Source organism: Acinonyx jubatus, chromosome D1 (genome assembly GCF_027475565.1).
Source record: "Acinonyx jubatus isolate Ajub_Pintada_27869175 chromosome D1, VMU_Ajub_asm_v1.0, whole genome shotgun sequence".
In the NCBI taxonomy this organism is placed as follows: domain Eukaryota; kingdom Metazoa; phylum Chordata; class Mammalia; order Carnivora; family Felidae; genus Acinonyx; species Acinonyx jubatus.
The window spans coordinates 15,460,205-15,487,669 of record NC_069390.1 but is presented as its reverse complement, the minus strand read 5'-3'; the positions used below and the strand labels follow the sequence as shown (position 1 = coordinate 15,487,669).

General features: G+C 38.7%; 2 protein-coding genes across 11 annotated transcripts in view; both read right to left on the bottom strand.

The window, feature by feature from the left end:
* AGBL2 (AGBL carboxypeptidase 2) overlaps positions 1–1,522 on the bottom strand; it is a 46,274-nt gene extending 44,752 nt beyond the window's left edge. For 8 of the 9 annotated variants that reach the window (XR_008290343.1, XR_008290344.1, XM_015075616.3 and 5 more), the window contains exon 1: positions 132–1,522. The gene's annotated coding sequence lies outside the window, so the exon portion shown is untranslated. Of the gene's footprint in view, positions 1–93 lie in introns of all 9 variants that reach the window. The other variant, XM_053203172.1, reaches the window with a different exon arrangement.
* A 146-nt stretch (positions 1,523–1,668) lies between these two features.
* The window catches only part of FNBP4 (formin binding protein 4), a 43,745-nt gene continuing 17,948 nt past the window's right edge, over positions 1,669–27,465 (bottom strand). For both annotated transcript variants that reach the window (XM_027072681.2, XM_027072682.2), the window contains exons 9-17: positions 25,661–25,782; positions 23,750–23,854; positions 22,312–22,445; positions 21,144–21,331; positions 15,391–15,701; positions 15,118–15,262; positions 14,247–14,587; positions 5,988–6,145; positions 1,669–2,734 (exon numbers count right to left, since the gene is read on the bottom strand). In XM_027072681.2, coding sequence (XP_026928482.1) covers positions 2,644–2,734; positions 5,988–6,145; positions 14,247–14,587; positions 15,118–15,262; positions 15,391–15,701; positions 21,144–21,331; positions 22,312–22,445; positions 23,750–23,854; positions 25,661–25,782 — 1,595 coding nt within the window. In that variant the 3' untranslated portion in view covers positions 1,669–2,643. The remainder of the gene's footprint in view (positions 2,735–5,987; positions 6,146–14,246; positions 14,588–15,117; positions 15,263–15,390; positions 15,702–21,143; positions 21,332–22,311; positions 22,446–23,749; positions 23,855–25,660; positions 25,783–27,465) is intronic.

Genomic DNA, 27,465 nt, shown 5'->3' with positions numbered 1-27,465 from the left:
CCTCCACCTGCGCGGCTCTCACGCGAATTTTAGGAAACCCTGCCGCATCGCTCCCTCTTCTCTGCCAACCCAGCTTCTCACACATACAAGCACCTGGCTACTGGTTCCCAGTCTGAGGCTCGGAGGCACACCTGAGAAACTAGGGAGGGCGGTTTGTCTTCCAGCCTCTGCCTCCGGAGGCTCCTGGACCCTTGCTGGTCTCATGCTTCCCTCTCCGAGGAGGGAGATGCCCACCACCAGGACGCAACAGGAAAGTGAAAGAATTGCGAATGGGGGGTGGGGGGTAGAGGGATGCGACGGAGTCGCCTCGGGGTAGAGAAGAAAGGTCAGGGGCCCGCAGTGTGGGCCCGCGAAAACGGGACCCAGGGGTTCAGGGCTTTCTGGTGCTGGAGAAGGAGGTGAGGGGCAGTTTCCCGAAGAATAGGGGCGGGGGCGTGGAGATTTCCTAGAAAGGCAGGGGAAGGGTGCGATCGCCTCCGCTCCCCGGCCCGTCCCGGGCAAAGGAGCCTAAGCCAGGCGGGAGGCCACCTCACTGCAGGGACAGCGGCCGAAACGCTCAGCGCCCAAACACGCTTGCAGCACTCGCCCGCCGCAGCTTTCTGCTGCTAGGGCCCCGGTAGCCTAGCAACGACGGAGCGGAAGTGGGAGAGCAGGGTGGCCGGACGCTTCCGGGGAGCGAGGCCCCGCCTCCAGGGTATGAGGGAGGAACCTAGAAAAGGTGGAAGACCGGCCAGCCTCCAGCTCTTCACACTGATTCCTCCTTTCAGTTGCAGCCCCGCTTCTGGGGAACCAAAATTAGACCGGTGAATACAGTATCAGTTAGCAGGCCTCAAAAGTAATTCCAGACTTCTTTGTCATTCCTTAGGTTTAGGTAACTGGTAAGTGTTGCTCAGAGGGAGCGGATTCCCCTTTTCTTTGACCTTATAGTCTCACCAGCCCATAGCTAGAATCGAAAAATTACAAAACTGAAACCACACATTTTGACCATGGAATTATCTGACTTTAGAAAGTGCTCCATTCTGTTAAGATAATGACAAACGTACTGGTGCTCTGCAACAACTCCTACACGTCTAGAGAACTGCTAGGGAGTTAAAAGCTTTGCTAGTTGGTAGCTTTTCTAGAAATTTGCTCTAGTAAAATTATAAGAAAAAGTTTATATACAAAATGTCACCCCAACACTCGCATTAATCGTAAATAAAATAAAACACACTGATATACAGGACACCCAGTAGGCAAAACTCCTATGCATATAAATGTACTGGAATAAAAATCAAACTATTAACTGTTGTCTTTGGTTAATTTTATATGAATATAACCAAAGTAGAGGTTACTTTTATAGTCAGAGGGAATAAAGCAATCTTAAAATGTTAACCACATTACATCATTTCCAGGATTTTAGGTCAAACGTTAGCTAATATTATAGTATACAAGCTCCAAAATTTAAGTCACAGAGTACCTTCTGGTGCTAGAAGCCTGTTTTCTCACCGTCCCCACAGCTCTCCCACCCACAAATGACTCAAGATCCTGCTGGTCTCTTTCCCAGGAGCTGTTCTCTTCAGTGTTTACACATGCGTTATGCTGTATTTGATAAACGACAAGTATGACTGGACTTAAAGTCTTGATTGTACAATCATGATATAACAAGCTTGGAAGAGCAAGGATAACCAATCAGAAGTATAAAAAAAGCTTTATTAGTGCATATATACAAATTTACAAGGTCAGAAACTGGAGAAATACAAACAGCTTTAAAACACAATTTGCCTTTTCTTCAGTTTAAAGTGACTTTTACCTGATTGTGATACAATAGAAAGTACAGAACAGTAAACTGCTTTTTAAATACTGGAATTTTATGGAGAGTACATTCACATAAAAGGGAGGTGAATTTTGGAACAAGGTTAAGACAATGGAGACACATTAATACATACAGTGGCTCTTGTTACATTTACTGCCACACATGTGAGGGGGAAATCCTCAAAATTAAAGATATGAACACCTGCTGCTGCCTGTATTGAGATTTAAATATGCCACTAGTGTGTGAAATGACTGAGCTATCAGTTCTAGAATCTGTGAGAATCCTCTAAAGAGTGTGGCCATCTGTCAGCACAAGGTAAACACCTCAATATACCTCAGCACTTCAGGGGTGGCAGGCTAGAAGAAGACGTCAGAGATTCCGATAATCCCAGTTAAGCAAAACAGAATACAGAGCTGCCTTCTTAATTGCACTTGTTCTGGAGTAGAAGTTAATGAGAGAGAGCCACACTAGGAACTAAATGAGCCTCTACTAGACAGGAAAGTCCTTCACTTTTTGTCAGTGAGTCCTCCACTGAGGTATTATATTCATGAACCACATGTTCCCAATCAGAGGTTAATGTACCTAATACGCTGAGTTTGCCAGTGTGAAAATAAAGGCAGCCATGTCAAAGCATTCAGTCAACCTCACCTCACCCTTCAGCAAAACAGAAAAATTACATTTCACAAATGTGAAAACTTTGTATGTCTATGCTTTTGCCCAGGAAATTTATATGCTCTCCCTCATAACATTTAGTTTACTGACGACAGTAAAACTGGTTAAGACTCTGAACTGAATGCACAAAAAAACAAACAAAAAAAACCTATAAAAAAGCACCCCCACCACACCCCAAACTATGTGTTTGGAGCCATTTTCCTTCTCTTCAGTCTTGCTCGCCAATCCTCAGGAAGCGCTTCAAAATTAGCGTTTCTCTCTGCCATGCCACTGTGAAAACAACATACAGATTATTCACTGGAAAGAAAAAATATGAAACTGTTTATTTCCTAACAAAAGCCACTGCCTAACACTGAAAATCTGACCCATCACAACTACATTCATTACAATGCTTCAAAAGTTTCTCAGGAGTGCCTGGGTGGCTCAGTCAATTAAGCGTCCAACTCTGGATTATGGCTCAGGTCAGGAGGTCAAGAACTGAGATCAAGCCTCTGCACTGACGTCTCCTTCCTCCTCTTTCTCTGCCCCTCCCCCAGTCACACTCATTCTCTCTCTCAAAAATAAAGTTTTAAAGAAAAGTTTCTCAGCTAAGTACCAGCATATTCTTCATCAAATTTCTTAATTCTGATGGGTCAACCAAAGATATACTCTCTCTACAGTTTTAGGGATACATGAGTGCATGCTTAGTTTTATCTATCTCCAGTAACGATTAAAGTCACATTGAAGGAATACAACAATTCTTGTGAGAGTTTTTCTTAGCCCCAAGGAGTTACAATTCTTTAGAAAAGATATATTTTAACCTTCAACTTACTATCAAAGACCTTTGGATATAATGTTTTTGAAATTCTCTTTCGAACAGTTCTAACTATTTGTAAGCAATGCTATCTCATAGCTTCTTCAATCATCTTCAAAATACATTAAACTCAGACACTATAATTACTAGAACGGGTGCATTGGATCCATTTTATAAATCTTTATAAATCTAAAATAATCTAAATACAGTATCTTTTGTGATTCCCCACCTATCATTTTGAAATAGTTTCCTATTTCATTATTGTAGGAATTAATCATTACTCAATTCCCAGCAATACCAAAAAGACTAAAATAATAAGAAAATCAAGTAACAGAATCGCCTACAAGGATGAGGCAAAAGCACAAATTGTCAGTAACAGCATCCCCAGCTTTCTTACTTGTGTTGCCCCCAAAAAGCATGTTAACCTTTCAAGGAAGTAAAAGAGTCTGGAGGCAACATCTTCATTCATAGTACGCCCCCCCATACTATTACTATTTGTAAGTAAGCTCTATGCCCCAAGTGGGGCTTGAATTCGTGACCCCGAGATCAAGAGTTGCATGCTCTACCGACTGAGCCAGCCAGGTGCCCCTGCTTTGCTTTGCAAGTATTAAACAAACCAAAAGATAAAAGCAAACAGACAGTGGCACTGTACATTCTAATAATTATGATGGTAAAACTTATTGGATAAGTAACATTTCAGACTATGGGTATGAAGAGGACCATATCCTAGATGAATTTTCTCAAATTTGAGATTCATGTGTGAACAGTGTATCTCTAACAAAAAAAGAAGTATAATTTTCTCATTAAAAAGGAACACCACCACCCAATTATTTTGTAACAAGAATCAGGACTGGGGTGCCTGGATGGCTCAGTCAGTTAAGCACCTGACTTCAGCTCAGGTCATGATCTCAGGATTTGTGAGTTCAAGTCCCACATCAGGCTGTGGGCTGACAGCTCAGAGCCTGGAGCCTGCTTCGGATTCTGTGTCTCCCTCCCTCTCTGTTCCTCCCCTGCTCATGCTCTCTCTCAAAAATAAATATTAACAAAAAACAAACAAACAAAAAGAACCAGGACTATGTCATTTCCCTAAAATGACACATGACAGGAATCCTTCAGGTTTTATGATGCTGTATGCTAAAATTCATTTCAGAGGGTTTATAAGTAGACAAATGCTGAAAGCAGGTATATAATGACTGCAGAAATAGATATTTTAGGAACAAAAAACCTCTTACAGTGACCATTCTAATTGGTGTTTATATATCTAAAACTAAAAATGCCTTCAATTAGGAAACAAAAGATGGCTATCCTCTTCCAAATGGTTTCGTTAAGTATTACATTTATGAATGTTGCAAATGTTAAGAACCAGAAGCAATGATAAGCTAGAACCTATCAAAGATGAATCTGAAATATGGCAGCACTATTTATGAGATGAGTATCTTCCAGGTTATGTTGTAACAAGTAAACAATTAGTTGCATCCAAAGAATGTTACTCATTTTAGCCTGGACAACTTTAAAACCAAGAAAATAAAGAAAAAATTTTGAGTTAGCTATGCTTAAATTCTTAGAAAAATCTCTAATGAAGTTTTCTCCCCTTCCCTTTTTAAATCTTTTTTTAAGTAAGCTATGCACTCAAAGCGGGGCTTGAACAGGGGCGCCTGTGTGGCTCAGTCGGTTAAGTGTCCGACTTGGGCTCAGGTCATGACCTCAAGGTTCAAGATTTCAAGCCCCACATCAGGCTCTTGCGCTGACAGCTCGGAGCCTGGAGCCTGCTGTGGATTCTGTGTCTCCCTCTCTCTCTGCCCCTCCCCCACTCCCATTCTGTCTCTCTAAAAAATAAATAAAATATTAAAAAAATAATAAAAGTGGGGCTTGAACACAACCCCAATATTAAGAGTTGCATTCTCTACTGACTAGCCAGCCAGGCACACCCCTCCCCCTCCCTTTAACTTCTGTAAATTATTTGCAAAATAAATTTTTAAATATTTATTTTGAGAGAGAAAGGGCATGCATGCAAGTATGAGAGGGGGAGAGAGCAGAGAGAGAAAGAGAGAATCCCAAGTAGGCCCTATCAGTACAGAGCCCAACGTGGGGCTCTATCCCATGAACCGTGAAATCATGACCTGAGCTGAAATCAAGAATCAAGATGCCTAACCGACTGGGCCACCAGGTGCCCCTGTAAAATAATTTCAAAAAAAATTTATGAAAGGGTCTATTGGATCTACATGGTAAGTGGGACAGGTATTTTTCCTGGTATGCTAAGACAGGTATGTTAAAGACAGTCTTTTTCTTAAGAGAAACAATCAGTAGGATAAAGTATTAAAACTGTTATCTCTGGGATGCCTGGATAGCTCAGTCGGTTAAGTGCCCGGCTTCAGCTCATGTCATGATCTCACAGTTTGTGAGTTTGAGCCCTGGGTCTGGCTCTGTGCTGACAGCTTAGAGGCTGGAACCTGCTTTGGATTCTGTGTCTCCCTCACTCTTGGCCCCTCCCCCACTCATATGGTCTTTCTCTCTCAAAAATAAACATTAAAAAAAATTTTAAACTCTTGATATCTAGAATTTTGAAAAAGGGTAGATCATAATTCTCACAGGGAAATAATCATTATAAATTATAAACTTTTAGATAAAGGTTTGTAAAATATATCAAAAATTAAGGATTGTGATTTAAAGAATATGACTGCTGCTTTAAAACCACCACCATAACCCACTCATCTGGGGGCTTTTGTTTACCTGACCAGCTGCTGCTGTTTCCACTCTTCGATTCGCTTCTGTGCAGTTGATTCCCGGTCCTCTTCACTGGAACTAGAGTTCTCCTCTTCATCTAACTCACGCTGGATACTCTGCCACTTCTTTACCAAAGACGGCATTTTGGTTTTACTCTTCTTTGCCTAGAACAAAGGGTAAAGGTCAGAAGGAAGAAAATACATAAAATATGGAAGTAAGATCCACACAAGATCAAGGTTCTTCTTACATATAAGGAATAAATAAACTTTAAAATCAAAAGGACAAAAAAAAAAAATCAAAAGGACAGAAACACAAAAAATAAATACGATTATAAATTCTTGCCCGAAATTTCTACCAACTATAAATCTAATTAATGCTTGGTCAAAATTCTAAAAACTAGAAAAAAAACACCCATAAATGTGTTTTTATAAAATTAGGTCAGAAAAATTTCCATCAGCCTCATTATTCTATGGAATTCAAAACTGTTGCCCTTATCTCAGAATTACAGTGTTTCCTCTTGCAAATTTTAACTAAATGCAGTGTTCACATTAAGTAAAATAGAGCTGAGAAACAAATGACCAGCTTTCCTGGAAACAGCAACAAAGTCAATTAACAACAAATATTTACAAAGCAAGATGTATCAAAATATTAATGGTAAGAATGGTTCTAAGAGGAGATATAATAAAATTTTTTTGGCTCATCTTCATTTTCTAATTTTTTTCTATAGTAAGTATTTACTTTCAGAGTAAAAAAAAATCTTGTGAAAGTAGCAAAAGTAGGCCTACATATATCCAACACGGTTTGCTCTATCACTATCATCAGGCTTCTGATCAATGGCACCCTAGCAAAGAGGCCTTCCCCGACCAACCTAACTGGAAACAGCACCACCTCCCAAAGACCGCTTTCTGTCCTGACACTGCTTGTTTTTTCTCACTGCATTTTAAAGCACCAAACATGTATGCATTTGCTTATCTGTCTCCCCAACCCCATTCCCCCACTTCTTTGGTTTGTATTCTTTTGTATTCCCCCACAAACATTTGATTCACTTCTGCATCCCCAGCTTCTGGGGAGAATGCCTGACAAATAGTATGCCTTAAAAATATACTTGTTGAGGGGCACCTGCATCTGGGTGGCTCACTCAACTCAGTTAAGCATCTGGCTTTGGCTCAGTTCATAATCTCACAGCTCATGAGTTAGAGCCCCCACATCAGGCTCTGCGCTAACAGCTCGGAGTCTGGAGCCTGCTTCGGATTCTCCATCTCTCTCTGCCCTTCCCCTACTCATTCTTGCACACTCCCTTCTCAAAAATAAATAAGTAAATAAACATTAAAAATAAAAACAAAAAAACCTGATGTTAAAAAAATAAAACCAAAAACCAAATTTGTTGAATCTGTGATTAGTTATGTGAAATTCAAAGGCTCCTGTATCAGACATGGGGGGAAACATGTTTTTTATCCCTATATTTTGAAGAGCTATGTACTTGAAGACCTGACCAGGTTACACTAGAAACACAACAAGCAGTTGAGTGGTAGGTGTGACTAACTGCTGCTGGGCTCATCTTGGACCAGGTATGGGGGCCCACCCTGTTTTTCCTGCCTGCACTTGAGAGATATTTCTTAATTCCCCAAAATCTGAGGAAGTAAGTTTTAGATTTTCAGTCTTTCTTCTATTACTTTGCTCTCTGCTCAATACCATATTTTGACTATAACGGACAGTTCTTAACGTTCTGGAGAACTGAGTGCTCCATCTGTTGTGTTTACACCTTTAGCCCCACACACCCCCACACTCCAGTCTGTCATTTCACCTGTGGTTCAGCCTCACACACTGCATACATACCCTGCCAACAAGCTCCAAAACAGCCCACCTGGGGTTAGCATGGAACCATACGTGTAAAAAGTAACATGAACTAATAACAGTCATAAGTGGACAGAGGGCTCGGTGAGGTATGACCTCTCACTGAACACTGTCAAACATGACTAAAATCCAAAGCTCTAGGTAGTCACTGTTGTTTCCTTTTGACTTCTATGGGTTTTGTGAAAAAAAATTTTTATCACATTTGATTCGTCATGGGAAAATAAGTTGTTTTAGAAATTATTTATTGCCAATCACATCCAAAACCATGGATAAAGAATTATACTGGCTGTTTTTTTCTTTTAAAGTTCATTTATTTTGAGAGAGATAAAGTGCAAGTTAGACAGGGGCAGAAAGAGGGGGAGAGAATTCCAAGCAGGCTCCGCACTATCAGCACAGAGCCCGACACGGGGCTTGAACACAAGAACCATGAAATGATGACTGGAGCCAAACTTGGACACTTAACCAACTGAGCCACCCAGGGGCCCCTGCAATGGCTGTTCCAGCACATTTTTACAGGGGAACAGGCAGTAAGATGAATAAAGATCCAATGGCTAGGACTTGTTTTCTAGCCTTTTTTTTTTTTAAGGGCACTTGATATTTTTAATTTTTTTTTAACGTTTATTTTTGAGAGAGAGACAGAGCGTGAACAGGGGAGGTACAGAGAGAGGGAGACACAGAATCTGAACCAAGCTCCAGGCTCTAAGCTGTCAGCACAGAGCCCGATGCAGGGCTCGAACCCACAAACCTTGAGATCATGACCTGGGCAGAAGTTTGGTGCTTAACCGACTAAGTCACCCAGGTGCCCCTAGGACACTTGATATTTTTAATAAATGTTTTATTTTATTCTTGAGAGAACACATGCAGGGGAGGAGCAGAGAGAAAGGGGGACAGAGGATCTGAAGCAAGCTCTGCTGTGGAGCTTGGACTCATGAACTGTGAGGTCATGACGTGAACCAAAACCAAGAGTCAGACACTTAACCAACTAAGCCATCCAGGCGACCCTAGCTTATTTTCTAGTAAGCTGCACACAAAATTCTTCAGCAACAAGATTGAAAACATGCATTTCAAATATTCTTGAACATCCAAGGAAGTAAGTATATTATTTTATATTCTTTTAAAATGGCCTGTAACAAGAAAAATAAGATTAACGTTGTTTTAATATGAAGTACATAAAAATGACATATTAACAAATTAGAATTCTGGATTTCCTAAGGTATTATTTACAAAACCATTAAAGAATGACCAGCTAAGAAATTACTTACTGCATGAAATCTTTGGAGAATTGGAGAAAGAGTGTCAAGGAAGGCTTCATACAAGAAATGATTCCCCAGCACTGGTTGTTCTAACATTTAATTGTGTAAAGAACAAAAAGTAGTGGGACTGGTAGACAAAGCAAAGATATGGAGATGGTAAACAGTATGCTGGCTCAGGAGAACCATATATGCTATAGTATAGACCTTGACACTATATTAAAGACAGTGTTCTAATTGTTATCATTGACTTCCATAATATTTACTTCGTTTCCAGATAATTTCTGAAACCAGAATACTAACTTGGACAAGGGGTTTCAAGTGGAATCACATGGCCTATTCTGTGTGAACACATATCTCATTCAGTAAGGTTCCTTTAACCATGGTAAGGCAAATGAATTTGCCCTGCTGATCCCTGGAGAAATGATTCTGGTTCAGGCAGATAAAGTGCCAACAGAGAGAAAAAGCTGATGAGAAACTTTGGGTAATCAGGGCATACAAAAGTGGCCACTGAATGTGACGGGACATCAGTAAAATGGAAGACCATGAAGCTCCAGGCCCTGTTTCCCCAAGGAAACATTATGAAAACAAATACAGACTAAAATCGCTTTATGGGAACTCTGGAAACAAGTTGAAGATCTGCAGCAAACAAGAGAACACTCAATCAAGAAGCCATACTGAGACACCTGCCTAGCTCAGTAGGTAGAGCACAGGACTCTTGATCTCAGGGTTTTAAGTTTGAGACCCATGTTAAGTCTAAAGAATACATAAAAATAAAATCTAAAAAAAAAAAAGTCACACTCAAAACGGTAGGAGATTTTGTGACATGTTTGCTTGCCTTTGCACCACCCTCTCCTGTGTGGTTGGGATGAAACAGCCCAATTCTCAGTTCCCTACCTGAGGAGGGAAGGAAAAGAGTAAAATATTCTCTCTTCTGTCTGTGGCTGCCTGAAGGACTGGTTTCGGTACACTGACTAACTTGGAGCTCAAGCAGTAATGGCAGCATATTTTGAATCTCAGGTTGGAAGCCCTGAAAGGCAGCGGCAGGTACTGCAGCATTGTGAAAACCACAGGGAAACTGCAGTCTTGTGGATACCTAGGAGCAGAGATTATGGGCAGAGGAATACTAAACAACATATAAAGCTCCTCGGAAAAAAGAAGGTGTAAGACAGGAAGATGAAAATTAGGGGCAACTGGGTGGCTCAGTTGATTGAGCACCCGGCTCTTGGTTTCAACTCAGGTCATGATCTCATGATTTGCAGGTTCGAACTTCATGTCCAGCTCTGTGCTAACAGCAAAGAGCCTGCTTGGAATTCTCTCTCCCCCTCCCCTGCTTGCTCGCACACAAGTTCTCTCTCTTTCAAAATACATAAACTAAAAAAAAAAAAAATAATAATAAATTAAATGTATACAGATGAGGGGCCTCTTGGGTGGCTTAGTTGGTTGAGTGCCTGACTCTGGATTTTGGCTCAAATCATGATCCCAGGGTCGTAGAACTGAGTCCTGTGTCGGGCTCCGCACTGAACCTGGGACATGCTTAGGATTCTGTCTCCCCCCTACCTCTCTCTCATGCTTGCACACTCTTAAAAAAAAAAAAAAAAAATCTACACAGGGGATACAGATGCCCAGAAAAGGCCCAAAGAGATCTAAACCTTCATGCTGGCCTTCTTAATAAAGGTCTTTCTACAAAGAGAATGCATGTGCAAAGACTGGGAGAGACAGTTGTTTTGCCAAATGCCTAATTTTCAACAAAGAAAAAAATCACAAAGCACAGATGAAACTGGCAAACGTGTCCATTCAAAGGAACAAAATAAATCTCTAGAAACCAACCATAAATACATATTTCAGACTCACTAAAGACCTTAAAACAGTTGTCTTAAATGTATTCAAAGAGCTAAAGAAAAATAAAGGCAAAGAACTAAATGATATCAGGAAAATTACACATGAATGAGTTATCAACAAACAGGTAGATATAAAAAAAAGCAAACCAAATAGAAATTCTGAAGCTGAAAAATGTGAACTGAAAAATTCATTAGCTCAACAGCCAACTCTGATAGGCAGAAGAAAGGATCAGCAAAATTGATGGTAGGTCATTTCAAATTATGGAGTCTGCAGAGCAAAAAGAAAAACACTGTGAACCATTGAATTCTACTCCTGAAACCAATATTGCACTGTATATGTTAACTAATTAGAATTTATATAAGAATTTGAAGAAAATACATAAGTGCATTTTCAGAGATTAAAAAAAAGAAAATGAAGCAAAGTGAACAGAATCTAATTTATAATACACCATTAAGTGGAGTAATATATGCATTATGGGAATCCTAGGAATATGGAAAGGGCAGAACTTTTATTTTAAGAAATAAAATATTGGGCGCCTGGGTGGCGCAGTCGGTTAAGTGTCCGACTTCAGCCAGGTCATGATCTCGTGGTCCGTGAGTTCGAGCCCCGCGTCAGGCTCTGGGCTGATGGCTCAGAGCCTGGAGCCTGTTTCCGATTCTGTGTCTCCCTCTCTCTCTGCCCCTCCCCCGTTCATGCTCTGTCTCTCTCTGTCCCAAAAATAAATAAACGTTGAAAAAAAAAATTTTTTTTTAAAAGAAATAAAATATTTTAAGCCACAGTGCCTGGGTGGCTCAGTCGGTTAAGTGTCTGACTCTGGATTTCAGCTCAGGTCATGATCTCATGGTTTGTGATATCGACCCTTACGCTGGGCTCTTAACTAACAGTGTGGCATCAGCTTGGGATTCTGTCTCTCCCCCCTCTCCCACTAGTGTACATGCTCTCTCTCTCTCAAAATAAATAAACAAAAAAAAGAAAAAGAATAGCCAAGGGGCACCCAGGTGTCTCAGCTGGTTGAGCATCCAACTCTTGATTTTGGCTCAAATCATGATCCCAGGGTCATGTGGGACTGAGCCCCATGTTGGGTTCTGTGCTGAGCATGGAGCCTGCTTAAGATTCTCTCCCTTTCTCCCTCTGCCCCTCTCTCCTGCTTGTCTGCATGCTCTATTTCCAAAATAAATTTTTAAAAAATTAAAAAGAAATAACAGCTAAAAACTACTCAAATTTAATGAAGACATGGATATACATACCCAAGAGGTCTAACAAACTCCAAGTAGAATAAGCCCCAAAAGATCACCCTGTGACACATAACTTGTCAGAAACCAAAGAGAATCTTGAAAGCCAGCAAAAGAAAAATGACCTGTCATGTACAAAGGTTCCTCAATAAGATTATCAGGATTTCTGGAAGAAACAGTGCAGGTCAAAGGCAGCAGGATGATATATTTAAAGTGATCAAAGAAAAAAAAAAAAAGTTGAGAATTCTGTACAGGCAACGCTTTCCTTCAAAAATGAAGAAGAAATTAAGATACTCCTAAATAAACAAAAGCTCTGGGGTTCATTATTGCTTGACCTATCCTACAATAAATGCATAAGGGAGTTCTTCAAGTTGAAGTGAAATGATGCTAAATACCTAAGTTGTCATACAAAAAAATAAAGTTCTCTGATAAAGGTAAACACAGGAATATGAAAATCAGTAGGATTGTGATTTTGGTTTGTAACTCTACTTTTTATTCTTCTACAGAATTTAAAAGACAAAAGCATAAAAAGTAATTACAAAGCTATGTTACTGGGCACACAATATGTAGAAATATAATTTATAACACCAATAACATAATGGAGTGGGATGCAGCTGTATAGGAGTGGTTTTTGTCTGCAATAGAGTGTATCAGTTTAAAACTGATTATAACTTAAGCACATTACATATAATACCCATGATTTCATAAAGAAGATGAATATAGGGGCGCCTAGGTGGCTTAGTCAGTTGAGCGTCCAACTTCAGCTCAGGTCATGATCTCACAGCTCGTGAGTTCGAGCCCCACGTCGGGCTCTGTGCTGACAGCTCAGAGCCTGGAGCCTGCTTCGGATTCTGTGTCTCCCCCTCTCTCTGCCCCTAACCCACTCGTATTTTGTCTTTTTCTCAAAAATAAATACACATTAAAAAAAAAAACACTTTTTAAAAAAATCTTAAAAAAAAAGAAAATGAATATAGAACATATGCTAAAGGAAATGACAAGAAAATCAAAATGTGTCACTAAAAAAATCAACTAAACACAAAAGGTGGCAGTGAGAGGAGAAATGAGGACAAAAAAAATCTTCAGAATACATACAGAAAACAAGTAACAAAATGGCAAAAGTAAGTCCTTCCCTGTCAGTAACTACTGATAATAAATTAGTAATTTACTGATGTAAATAAATCTCTCCAATTAAAAGATGTATTCTGGCAGAATGGATTTAAAAAAACAGAACTGAATAGGGAGCCTGAGTGACTCAGTCAGTTAAGGGTCTGACTATTGGTTTTGGCTCAGGACATGATCTCACAGTTTGTAGATTGAGCCCGTGCCTGGCTGTGTGCTGACAGTGGTGGAGTCTGCTTGAGATATTCTCTCCCTCTCTCTCTCTGCCCCATCCGCAAGTGCGCACTCTCCCTCAAAACAAATAAACAAAAAAACAGAATTGAAGTGATGTCTGTAAAACGTTAATTTTCTATCTAAGGATATACACAGATTTAAAGTAAAAGGACAAAGAGACTCCATGCAAATAGTAACCAAAAGAAAGCAAGGGTTAACAACATTAATATAAAAGAGACTAAGTAAACAACTGTTACAAAAGATGAAAAAGGACGTTATATAATGTTAAATGTAAACCAAATAAACGACCACTTATGATAGTATCCAACAGAATAAAGAATAAAATACCTAAGAGTAAATTTAGGAAAGGAAGTAAAAGACTTCTACACTGAAAATTACAAAAAATTGCCAAAAAAAAAAACCCTGAAGACCTAAACAAATGGAAAGAATCTTGTGTTCACAGACTGAAAAATCCAATATTGTTAAAATGGCAGTATGACCCAAACAATTCAGACATGAAATGCAATCCCTATCAAAACTCCACTGGCTTTTTATGCATAAATAGAAAAGCTGAATAAATTCATATCAACTTACAAGGGGGCCTAAACAGTCAATATTGAAAATTACATACAAAGTTGGAGAACTCCTACTTCTACATGCTACTGAATTATATACTTTAAAATGTTGGTTTTTACATGAATATCACTTCAATAATAAAAATTTTAAAATAAAAACTTGGGAGAGATTTACTGTACCTTATCTTTCTTTCCTTTTTTTGTCTTCTCAGATGGTGGCATTTTGGGAGCTGGCGGTGGTGGTGGTGGTGGCGGCGGAGGAGGAGGAGGTGGTGGTTCAATAATGGCAGTGGTAGGCACAGCACCTCGGGCCTGGACTGGCTGCAATGTGGGAGTCACTGCCATTGGGACAGAACATTCAGCATAGCTCATAATTGCAGGAGCTGTTGCCAGTCCTAGGTAATTTGACTGTAGGGTCATTCCTCTGGCTTGATGACCCATTCCTGTTGCTGGATGGCTAACAGATATTGCCTGGTGTCCAATCCCTGCAGACTGGTGTCCAATCCCTGCTGCTTGATGACCTAACATACAAACCATAAAATAAAACTATTAAGAAGGACACTCTGACAAAGCAAAAACAAAGAAAAGATGGAAAAGGGATTTGGGGGTTAGATCCCCTATAAAATGATGCCAATATACCTTCTCCTCAAAAAATACAGCCACATTTTCTGGCAGCAAAATATTTCTGAATACTTTAGTATTATGGTACTTTTTTCTTTTTTTAAAAAAAAAAAGCTCTAAGCCCAACGTGGTGCTTGAACTCATGACCCCATGATCAAGAGTTCCATGTTCTACGGACTTGAGCCAGCCAGGCACTTCAGCATTAAGGTACTTAAATTATCAAAATTACTGATGTCATGTAAGTGCACAGAAAACAATATGGAACATGTCAAATTGTTAACAGTAGTTTTTAGTAACTGAAAGAAAAACATATAAGGAGTTCTTGAAATGAAAAGCCTTTACATGATATCTAAAAGCCTTTTATGACATCTAATTCCAAAAACAAAGATGTAATATGTTCAGGAAAACAGATTTCAATCACAATGCTTACCTGCAGCTATAGCTGACTGGCTGTAGAGGACTGGAGAACTACCAATGGTAGCTGATCTCTGAACTACTGCATTACTAATTTCTGTGGCTTTTCTTTTTATCGCTTTAGTGGAGGGAGAACTAGAGACGGCAGAATCAACTGAACTCTGAAACAGAAGAGAATCTAGTCAGTGGCTAAAAACTCTAGTTAAACATCCTCTTCTAATATAAAACATGGTGTCAGTCATGCCCCAGTCCCCAGAAACCCTTCGGAATGCCAAAGAGCATTTCTCACCTGGCTAGTTACAACTGTGGTTTGTGTAGAAGGTTTCAATGGAGTATCCTCCTCTGTTCCTGGGGCAGGAGGCTCTTCACTTCCCTCATCCTCCATCTCTACCTCCTGGATCTCACCATCTTCTACAGGAGGAGGGGGAGGGGGAGGGGGAGGAGGGGACTCTGGGGGTGGAGGTGGGGGTGGTGGCATTTCCAAAGGTAATGGAGGTTGAAGCACAGGCACATTCGACTGAAGGAGAGTCCAGAATGGAGTAAGTGGCATGAGTGATGAAGAAGAAACTTGGCCAGAAAAGGACTCTTTACAAAGAGAACCTATGAAAATAAATAGGAGTCAGGGAAAGGGCAAGACAAAAGCTCCATGGCTTACATTCACAACAATGTTCAACTGCCTAGTGAGACAACTGGACCTACAGGCATCTATTCTCTACACTCAAACTACTGAAATATTAAGCAATTCAGTTCAAAAATGCTTCCATAGAAAGATAAATTTATGAACCCCACAGTTAGCACCTGCCCTAGCTGTTATATACTAGTGTTGTTCTTTGGGCCCAGATTTATGGATAAATAAATAAAGTACATCACATCAATTCAATGAGAAATTTGGTCATTGAACTTGAAGTTTCTTATGTCAAACATTCACAGTTTCAACATACACAACTAGAAGGGAATGCTCTGGGTCTTTATTTCAAAAAAGAAGAGGGGAGTAAATAATGTACATTTGTGATTCTGATTCCGTGTTATTTTATTTTTTAGTGAGTAGATAACTGATCATGGATGACCCAGAGAAGTACTCATTCAAAACACCTTTTATTAATCTGGGTTACTAAGTTTTAAAAATCCATTTGCAAGGTGGTCTTGTCAACTCTATCATCCCTTTGTGCCTTTGTATGAATTATTTGCTAAACCACAGCAACACAAATCAAGGAAGGTATTTTTTTTTTATTTCTGTGATGAGAAAGGGAAATTTAGAAAAACAAATCTTCAAGGTAAAGGATTAACAAAGGCACACACAAAAGAGGTATTTGAAGATGCAGAAGATCTGAAGTTGCTGAAGTCTGAGTTAAGAAATTATAGCTGAAAAGCTGCAGGATCAGCTTTCCTCAAATTCTGCAAAAGCCAGTTAATTACTGTCCTTTCTCTCCTGGGAAAAGTTTTAAAGGTTAGAGAAAATAGGAGGATATACTTACTTGTAGCCTTCCCCATCCCTCTTTATCGTCAATAGGGAAGTTTCACAATATATGGGACTATTAGATATATATCCCAGGAATGCTGAAGGGAATTTTCTCCCTAAAAATCATAGAATTTAGGAGTAGAAGAGACATGAGAAATCATCTAGTTCAACTCTCTGATTTCAAAGGTAATGAAACCCAGGAGGGAAATGACTTGCCCAAGATCATACAGCTCTCAATGACTAGGTCTGACTCCTAGTCTAGTGCTATTTTACAAAGAAGTCTTGGTGAAATACCAGGGATCTAACAGATTTAGAAATCACAGTTAAATAAATCTCAGTTTGGGGCACCTGGGTGGCTCAGTCGGTTAAGTGTCCCACTTCGGCTCAGGTCATGAACTCATGGCTTGTGGGTTCAAGCCCCATATCAGGCTCTGCGCTGACAGCCCAGAGCCTAGAGCTTACTAAGGATTCTGTGTCTCCCTCTCTCTCTGCCCCTCCCTCCCCTGCTCATGCTCTGTCTCAAAAATGAACATTAAGAAAAAAAAATTTTTTTAATAGTACAAAAAATAAATCTCACTTTTCATGGAATAGAGATCCAAATGCAATCACCTGTTAAATTTCATGGTCAAAAGTGATGGTATAACCATATACCATAAACAAAAGTCTCTATGACAAGGATAAAACCCTTTATTTACTTGGCTTGAAGATACCACGCTGTCCTCAATAAGATAAAACCTAAGCCGTTATGAACCATTTGGCTATAAGGATAGCTTTACTTTTTATGGAGCAGGTAAAAATATTACACAAAAGATTTTAAGAATAGGATTTACAAGGTTACTGTAATTATTCTGATATGTTGCTTACTTAGCAAAGGAAAGGAGCACTGAAAGAAAAAATTCACCAGAAAACAAGAATGCAGTTTTCCAGCTAATAGACTTCAAAAGTCTCATTAAACTCTTTTATTTGGTCATATCTAATGTGAATTTATACACTGAGCTTTAGATGAATAAAGTTTGGGTATAGCCAGGCAGTTTACTATGTTACATAATAATAGAACATCAAAATTACATCAGAACTAAGGTAATAAGTACTGAGAATTAATAATTTATCAAACTTCCTTCTACTAAACCTTCAACTACATTTGGTAGGTAAATGAATAAGCTAAATTTTACATATTCTCGTCTAAAATCATAATGCAACACAGAAATGTTTATGATGGCAATGTGCTACTATGCAAAGCAACTCAAGGAAATACAGGTTCAAGGTTAAAAATGGGGTTTACAACCTCCAGCAAAGATAATCAGAATTAATTACACTGTGTAAATAAGGAGATAAATTTAGCAGCAAACAAGGAGCATTTTTAGTTAATATTTGAATCCCATACTAAGTTTGCTCAAAACATAAAAGCTGTGTCTTAACACTGATAGCTTCCTTTAGCTTAAACACAAAGTTTGGATATTAATATATATCCTCCTACACGATGCTTCTCTTCATTTCTAAATATAACTCAGTTGGTATATTTTGCCATTTAAGCGAACTTTCAATCTGAAATCCAAGGAGAGATTAAAAAACACAATTTTGGGGGCACCCGGGTGGCTTAGTTGATTAAGTGGCCAACTTTGGCGCAGGTCATGATCTCCCTGTTCTTGAGTTGGAGCCCCATGTCAGGCTCTGTGCTGAGCTCAGAGCCTGGAGCCTGCTTTGGATTCTGTGTCCCCTTCTCTCTGTCCCTGTCTCCCCCTCCCTCAAAAAAGAATAAACTTAAAAAAAAATTTTTTTAGGATGGGACTAGAGTGTATTATGCTAAGTGACATTAGTCAGAGAAAGACAAATATCATGACTTCACACATATGTGGAATTTAAGATACAAAGCAGATGAACATAAGGGAAGCAAAAATATAAAAACAGGGAGGGGAACAAAACATAAGAGACCCTTAAATATAGAGAACAAACTGAGGAGTGCTGGAGGGGTTGTGGTGTGGGGATGGGCTAAATGGGCAAGGGGCATTAAGGAAGACACTTTTTGGGATGAGCACTGGATGTTATATGTAAGGGACGAATCAATGGATTCCACTCCTGAAATCATTATTGCACTATATGCTAACTAACTTAACGTAAATTAAAAAAAAATTAAAATTAAAAACATAAAGGTAAACAGCATTTATTATATGCTAATAAATTTGAAAGTTACAGGCTTACAATAGTGTGGGGATACAAATTTTGCTCTTCAAGAACCTGTTTTTTTCTATTTCTAGGCAAGCTTCCCTTTACTGTTTTCCTGTATTTCTCCAAAGAGAAAATTTTTGCTTAGTATTCTGAACCAAGAGGCCAGTTTAGCAGTTACTGTATAAATAATAGTTCCATAGACTTTTGAAAAGCAGCTGAATTTAACCAAAGTGACAAAGCCTAATAAGACAGACACAGTAGGTATCTTGTAATATCACTCATCTTTAGAGACAGGATGTTAAATTCAAACAATGAACGAAGACTGAAATGAACAGAAGTTTGAAACTTCCTTGCTCCCCACAGTGTAGTAATTTTTCTTATTTAAAACATGATTTTAACCACTACTGGGCTGACAAAGTGAATATACTAAACTTTCTTGACAGGCTTAAATAGCCATCAGTATTGCTCTTAAATCCCAAAAATCTTAGTACAAGATCTGGGTTTTACTTAGATCAAGATTATCAAGTTTTAATGGCTCTCATTAAAGAGGCTTAAGAATATAAACAGTTTATCAGTGACTTTTTCCTACAGCATAATTGTTTTACTCAGATAGGAATGTCTCAGTCTTCCTTTAACCAGACAGTACCCAACTTTATGTGAGAAAGTAATTCTAAGGTGTTCACAGAACACCTAAGAGTTGGTAATTCTAGAATACTCAGCTTTGTAACATACAAGAAAGGGACATTAGACAGCAGTCAGGAGTGGAATCTCCTATCCAGAACCACCATCAAGCCTTCACTGGACTAACTTCAGTTAACATGATAAAACTAACTTATTAGACATATCTATCATTACTACCAAAAGAATGAGGAAAGTAATCAAAAGAAAATCCCTTTGTGAAAATATTAAGACACCCTGTAACTTAGAAAATGTATTTCTGAAATAGTAAGTAGAATAAAACCACCCTTTTGCTTCATGGAAAATTATCACTGCAGCCAAATGTGGCTTTTTGTTTAGTGATCTGATAACTGCCCCTAGGCTATTTTAGAAATTAAAAAATCATCAGTTTCATTTGGTACATCATTAATTTTAGAAATTAAAAAATCATCAGTTTCATTTGGTACACTATTAGAACTTTTTAATTGGGATCAGGGAGCAACAGAATACAAAACATCATTTTTCGTAAGCAGAGGACAAAAGAATTCAGCTGTCCACTCCCTATGTTACCAACAAATTCCATGCCTTTACCTTTAAATGTTTATTACTCTAAAAGCCAAATCACAGACTCCTGTTTCATGTACTGTCATTTTAACAAACAGCTACTAGTTTTTTAGAATGAAAAATCATAGCCTTGACTAGGCTTCACTATTCACTTATTTCTGTCATTCCAAGAATGGTGCATTTATAGGGGGAAAAATGCATCTTCCAAGATGTGGAAATCAAGCCACTCCTCTTTAGAGGAGCTCCTATTAACTAAGGAGCTATGAAAGCCTTTTTAAAAACCTACACAACAAAATAAGGAGTGCCTGTGTGGCTCAGTCGGTTGAGTATCCAACTCTTGATTTTGGTAATGATCCATGGTCATGGGATCAAGCTCCATATCGAGCCCCCTGCTCAGGACAGAGCCTGCTTGAAATGCTCTCTTCCCCTCTGCCCCTCTCCCCCACACTCTCAAAAAATAAATACATAAGTAAAAATAAGTTAATGTATACAACAAAACTAAAGACCTCTAGGAGAACATTTACTGGGTTGAGCCATCCTGATTGTTTTATGCTAGAATATTGTTGGCAATTTCCAATGATTATTTTGCTTCTCTGAAATAATGGTCCTAGTTTCATACCATTTCTTCAGAGTATTTTGATTTACAACAACCATACTTGTAAGAATAGTGGAGTGGAAAAATGAGGCTGCACTATCTACAGATTAAGTTTTCTACAGAAAGGAAAAACAAATCTATTATCACTCCACAAAGATATCGACAATTCAGCTACTAGGTTCCTCAACATTAACATTCCTGTTAGTGGATACACGGCTTTGTGGCATGACAGAGTGGTTATAGGACAATCCTGTTGTTGTTAGATCTAATTGGGTACATTAAATGATTCCTGAATCGGGAGCATCCAATCTAGAAAGCAGATGGAAGCTCTTATGGGACAATCTTTTAAAAATCAAAATATATTGGCTCATCATTTTATTTTTTAGCAAAGTCTGATATTAATAGTCTGCTGATTTCTAAGCAGTCCCTGCCTTAGTTTTCTTCAGTATTAACTCTTGCATTTTCATGTTAAGCCACTATTTTTTAGCTAGAAATTTACGCTATGATTTGAATTACTTTCTTCTTTTATGGTACCAACTAACACAAATCTTTTTTCTCCAAAAGTATTTCTCTCCAATTAGTATAGGGTAAATTGTCCCACCTGTGGAATTCTCAGAAGATTCTGTAGAATTTGAATCAGTGCCAGTTTTGTCTTTCAAGGTCTGTTTAGGAAGAGTCTCGTCTCTACTTTCTTGTGCTTGGCTTTCTTCCTCTTCCTCCTCACCATCTGGGAACTCCCACTGAGACTCGCCCGACTGTTCGTTTACATAGAAATATCGTCTATGATCCCTAAATTACAAGAAAGAAAACACACGTTTTAAGACCCATTCTCCTACAAAGACACTTCCGTTTGGTCCTGTCCCAGGACAGCAGTCTGCTCTCACAGGGACGAACCTCTTCTTAATGGACTGCTATTCACAAAGGCAACAAAGAGCTTTGACAATTGAGGATGAAGAACCAAGGATAATTCAAAGCTATTTGCACTGCCAGCAGCTCTGTGAATACAGCCCTGAGCCCTCACTCCAACAGATGACTTAGAAAACACCTCTCACATTTTGTTTTGTTTTTTGCCAATGTTTAACAGGGTTTCAAGTTTCATTAACGAAGGGACTCAATCTCCTAGAACACTAATTTCCCTTCCAAAGAAGAGAACAACGAAGTTTGCGAAAGGTGACTCTTCCCCTCTTGGACCGTGGAATTCACATTTCATACTCTTGATATCAAACACAGTGAAAGCTAAAGAGAGGGAGAGGATCTGGGAGCTGAAAAATAAAAGAGCAAAGATTTCAAATAACGAAAAAAAAAATCAAGAAAAGCCAAATATAAAAAGAAATGTTTTCATCTGACCTGCTGGCAGAAGATAGTAATCTTGTTCTTCATTCACATCTTCTGGCACGAAGCTTTCCTTAACTTCACCGAGGTTAATCAGGAGTAGTTGCTTCCAGAGGTCCTGTAAAGCGCACAGAGCTCTCGCATGCGCTTAACCCCCAAGCCCGCCCTACTCCGTGCAACAACACTCTGGAGAGTAAAAACCAGCTTTGTCCATCTTGGGAAAAAATCCGTTACATGGAACACTTTAAACATTGCTTTTTGTTTCTCCGTGTGGCTGGCCCAAACTGTAAGTGCTTGCGGTGCTCTGCCTGCCCAGCACCGCTAACTGCAGCTGCTTTCAGTCTCCGGACAGGCTGTCATGTCGTCAGGTGGTGGTGATCACAAATCATGTCTGAGATGTCAAAGGTGAAAGGTGAAAAGGGGAGAAGAGTGCGTACCTGTCCCAGTGGCAGGACCAGCCTTTAGGAGTGGCGTTTATTTCATACTGTTTTAGTTGTTCTGCTGCATCCTGAAGTTTTCGTTTAAGGTAGTTCCCATTAAGAGCCCCTTCCCTCCAGTCTGCAATCCGAGTCTAGAATCAACAAACAGAGAAATAAGTTAAAAGGCTTACTGTTACATGAGAAGACAGAAATAAAAAGGGACAGGTCTTCTGGTCCACAACTGTATTGCTATACTCTCACAAAAGGAAAGTAGACCCAAAACGCACAGAAATACTGTCTTAATTTCATATAAAATATTGTTTGCTCTACACAGTTCTGAAAAACAAGATTGGACCTTAGTACATTTTTATACTGCCAGCTCTCCAGTATCTGTGAAAATGAGTAGCAGTTTTGTTTTTCTCCTTTGGACTATATTAATTCCCTAGCAATTTTAGTTTTTGGTAGAGAGTTCATTTGGTTCAGTAATCAAAAGCAAAGGTTCAATACTTAGGGAGATATGCTTCCTACAGGAGTTCCTTACTGAATCCTGCTCTACCATGTTGTAAACTATTCAGGTTACAAAAGGACTCCGAACTTTTATTTTTAGTTTGATGTAAATCTGTTATCAGGCTCATTGTGTTATTTAATGCATTCATTCATTCAATTTATTTATTTATTTTACATCCAAGTTAGTTAGCATATAGTGCAATAATGATTTCAGGAGTAAAATCCAGTGGTTCATCCCTTACATGTAACACCCAGTGCTCATCCCAACAAATGTCTTCCTTAATGCCCCTTGCCCATTTATAGCCCATCCCCCCACCCACAACCCCTTCAGCAACCCTGTTTGTTCTCTATATTTAAGGGTCTCTTATGTTTTGTCCCTGTCCCCATTTTTATATTTTTGTTTCCCTTCCCGTATGTTCACCTGCTTTGTATCTTAAATTCCACATATGCGTGAAGTCATATATTTGTCTTTCTCTAATTTCACTTAGCATAATACACTCTAGTTCCATCTGCATTGTTGCAAATGCCAAGATTTCACTGTTTCTGATTGCTAATATTCCATTGTATACAGATACCATATCTTCTTTGTCCATTCATCTGTCAATGGACATTTGGGCTCTTTCCATAATCTGGCTAGTGTTAACAGTGCTACCATAAACACTGGGGCACATGTGCCCCTTTGAATCAGCATTTTTGTATAAAAAAATATTTTTTAAACATAAAATAGAATATATGCTTACTGAAGGTGGTATGCCCACACATAAAATCTTAGTATTTGTCTTCATAGTTACGTTTTGCTTTAGCTAATACACAGTTTTGTTTCCTGGGTTAGTCGTTCAAATTTGCACCAATGTTAAAAATTTTAATTTAGGATTAGAAAAATAAGATAAATGCCTTACACGTAGAGCATTTTACTCAAAGACCAACTATACATAAATGCCTAAATTACCTCAGTCTGTAAGAGCAGCACATGAAAGTTGGAGATGGACTGTCTATTAATGCCTAGGAATTCAAATTTACTTGTCAGGGTATTTGCCAGTTCTCCAATCTGAAACTGTAATGTAGGAAAGAAAGAGAAAAATAAAATTCAATCAGCAATATTTTTCTGTATTATGTAAACTATTTTGTTCTTAAACATACTTAAAAAAAGGGTCTGCCTAGAAACAGCCCTTCTTAAATAGCTGCATCTGAACAGTCATGAAAATAACTCTAGTTTCTAGTTACGTAGAAAAATCTCTAGTTACGTAGAAAACTCTATGTTAAAATACTTCACATAACAAGTGATAAATAAGGACAAGCCTAGAGAAACTGAATGTGTACTTTGAGACAATATAGAATTCAACAGGTGAAAATAGATGCTAAATGATGTAACTCCCAATAGTGTCCAAACTATCATTTAATTATTACTAAGTGCTTTTATCAGCTACGCACTGAACAAAATTAATTCTCCCAGTCCCTTTCACATGGTTGTACACTAGCCAGTGACTGGATAAACTCTTTTGAGTCAAAAGAATGTACTATGTGATTTTTCCAACAGACCATCCTTAAATAGCCACATATTTATATGGTCCAATTCTCTTGACGTTAGGCTAGAAATAAAATTGGAACCGAGTTAGCCTTTATGTAAAGAGAAGTACACGCAGAAATTAAATTTGTGACTTTTAGTCTCTTCAGTACTTCCAAACTACAGGAGCCTACACTGATACACTATTATTGCTTTCCAATGAAGGCTTAAATTTTATTTATTCATATTTTAATGTTTATTTATTTATGAGAGAGAGAAGGAGAGAACATGGGCACGTGCGCATGGGTGGGGCAAAGAGAGGGAGACAGAGAATCTGAAGTGGCCTCTGTGCTTACAGCAGAAGACCTGATGTGGGGTTGAAACCCATAAACCATCAGATCATGACCTGAGCAGAAGTCGAACACTTACCCAACTGAGCCACCTAGTTGCCCCTGAAGGCATAACCTATATTTTTTTTTAATTTTTTTTTTAATGTTTGTTTATTTTTGATACAGAGAGAGACAGAGTGCAAGTGGGGGAGGGGCAGAGACAGAGGGAGACACAGAATCCAAAACAGGCTCCAGGCTCTGAGCTGTCAGCACAGAGCCCGATGCGGGGCTTGAACCCACGAACCGTGAGATCATGACCTGAGCCGAAGTCGGATGCTTAACCGACTGAGCCCCCAGGCGCCCCAGAAGGCGTAACTTTTAAAAGAAACCAATTAAAGCATTTAGAATTTATTTTTAGGTAATTTCTCTACATCAAGTCAGTCTTCTAATTCAGTGTTACAGCCTGAAATATGACCTTTTCACATAACTAAATAAATGACTTATATTTGGAGATAGCAAAGATTACTTTCAGTACTTGCTAACAAAGAATGTAGTTTAACGGTTGCCCAATTTAAAAATATCTGTCCGGGTGCCTGGGTGATTCAATCAGTTAAGCATCCAACTCCTGACTTCTGTTCAGGTCATGATCTCACAGTTTGTGGGATCAACTCCTGCCTTGGGCTCTGCCCTGCCAGTGTGCAGCCTGCTTGGGATTCTCTCTCCCTCTGTGCCCCTCCCCTGCTCATGCACACACTCATTCTCAAAAGAAAAACACACTTTAAAAATATCTATTTGTCAGGGTGCCTGAGTGGCTCAGTTGGTTAAGCCTCCAACTTTGGCTCAGGTCATGATCTCATGGTCCTTGAGTTTGAACCCTGTATCAGGCTCTCTGCTGTCAGCACAGAGCCCACTTCAGATCCTCTGTCCCCCCTCTCTACCCCTCCTCTTCTTGGACGCTCTCTCGCTCTCAAAAATAAACATTAAAAATATTTTTTTAAAAATTTATCAAGCCATGTTAAATACATACTTTCAAATCTTGTTCTTCTTCTTTAGGTGCTGTTGGTACTTTTATCTTCTCTGGAGATTCTTCGACTTCCATCTCTTTGTCTGAATTTTCATCTATTTTTTCTGAAGTGTCAGCACCAATTGCTACAGAAGAAAACATGTAAAATTAATTCAAAAGGAATACTATTATAGTACATCACGTAACTTTTCTTACTCCTATAGCAGCGATATCTGAAAAAAATTTTTAGTTCTTTTTCCTTTGCCTGTTTTCTTTATTAAATAAACCGTAATGACTTATCTACCTGTCTTTAAAAAGCCAAAAACCTTATCCTCTATAATCCCATTTCTTAAAATGTCTATAAATAACAATCTGTTTTACCACATTACCCTGTAGTCTTCAGTTTCCCTTTCACATTCATCTATTTATCTTTCCTGATCTATTCCAGGATACCATTACTTCAATTACTTATAAAAGCTAGGTTATCAAACCTGGGATACATAAAGGTTCTTCACAATATGAGTTTTGAAAAAAAGGGTTTCACTATCACAGCAGCATTAATTTTAAACTACCTGATAAACTCCTTTCTAAACTGGTTAAGACCTGTAGACAATCTGTATCGGACCAAACTACTCTTCTGCTTGGTGAGGTCTCTTTAGGAAACTTCGAAAGAGAACAGGTTTACCATCAACTTAAATGGAGTAAAAGACACGAACTGTTATGTTTGCTTACCACCTCTCTGTTATGTTTGCTTACCACCTAGATGTGTGCTTATCAAACTAGTCCGCACATACAATATAAATCATTCTGTCATGAGGCTATCAAGTGATTTAAGAAATAACTAAATTTAAATACTTTTTCTTGACTCTGGTTAATCGTTGCTGTAAAGAATAATGACTTTTAACATCACTTTCAATAACTTTTATTGGCCTAAAAGTTTATATTAAGTACTTAATCTTACATATAATGGCCTTGCTCTTATTAATATTCCTTCTGCGTTTTCAAATTGAAACCGGGGTGCCTGAGTGGCTCAGTCGGTTGGGCGTCTGACTTCAGCTCAGGTCATGATCTCACAGTTTGTGGGTTCGAGCCCCGCGTCGGGCTCTGTGCTGACAGCTCAGAGCCTGGAGCCTACTTCCTATTCTGTGTCTCCTTCTTTCCCTGCCCCTCCCCCACTTGTGCTCTATCAAAAATAAATGTAAAAATAAAAAAAAAATTGTTTGAGACCAAATCTCTCCCCCCAACTTACCAGTTTGTAATTCATTTGTATATTAGACATCTTACATTTGCTGGCAGGTAAAAGACTTTAACAATTTAAAGCACTACTAGTGCTCTAAGACTTTTGCCTATTTCCAAGGGCAATTAGATAGGATCTATATACCCCTGTACCTAATAATATTATATCGCTAGGAATCTATACTATAATGACACTAAAATCTGCATAAAGATATATATATACCAAGATGTTTACTACAACATTGTTTTTATTGTGAAGTACTGGGTATGTATATAATAAATATAAAGAATGAAATGAGCACTCAAGAAACCACAACCCAGCTTAGTGGAAAACTATCACAGGCACTTCTAAAGTTCACAGTGCCTCTGCCATCACATCCACATCAGACGTGATCTCTACCCTTGTGGTTTAAGTGCCTTCCTCTAGTTCCATCATGGAAAGATCTTTAAGCACAATATTTTTTACGATTTTCCAACTTACATACAGAGAATACAAACATATGTGTTCTCCTGTAGCTTTTTAAATTCAACACTATTGTTTCTTAGATTCATTTTAATGCATATTAACTGTAGACCATTGACCTTTTTTCACG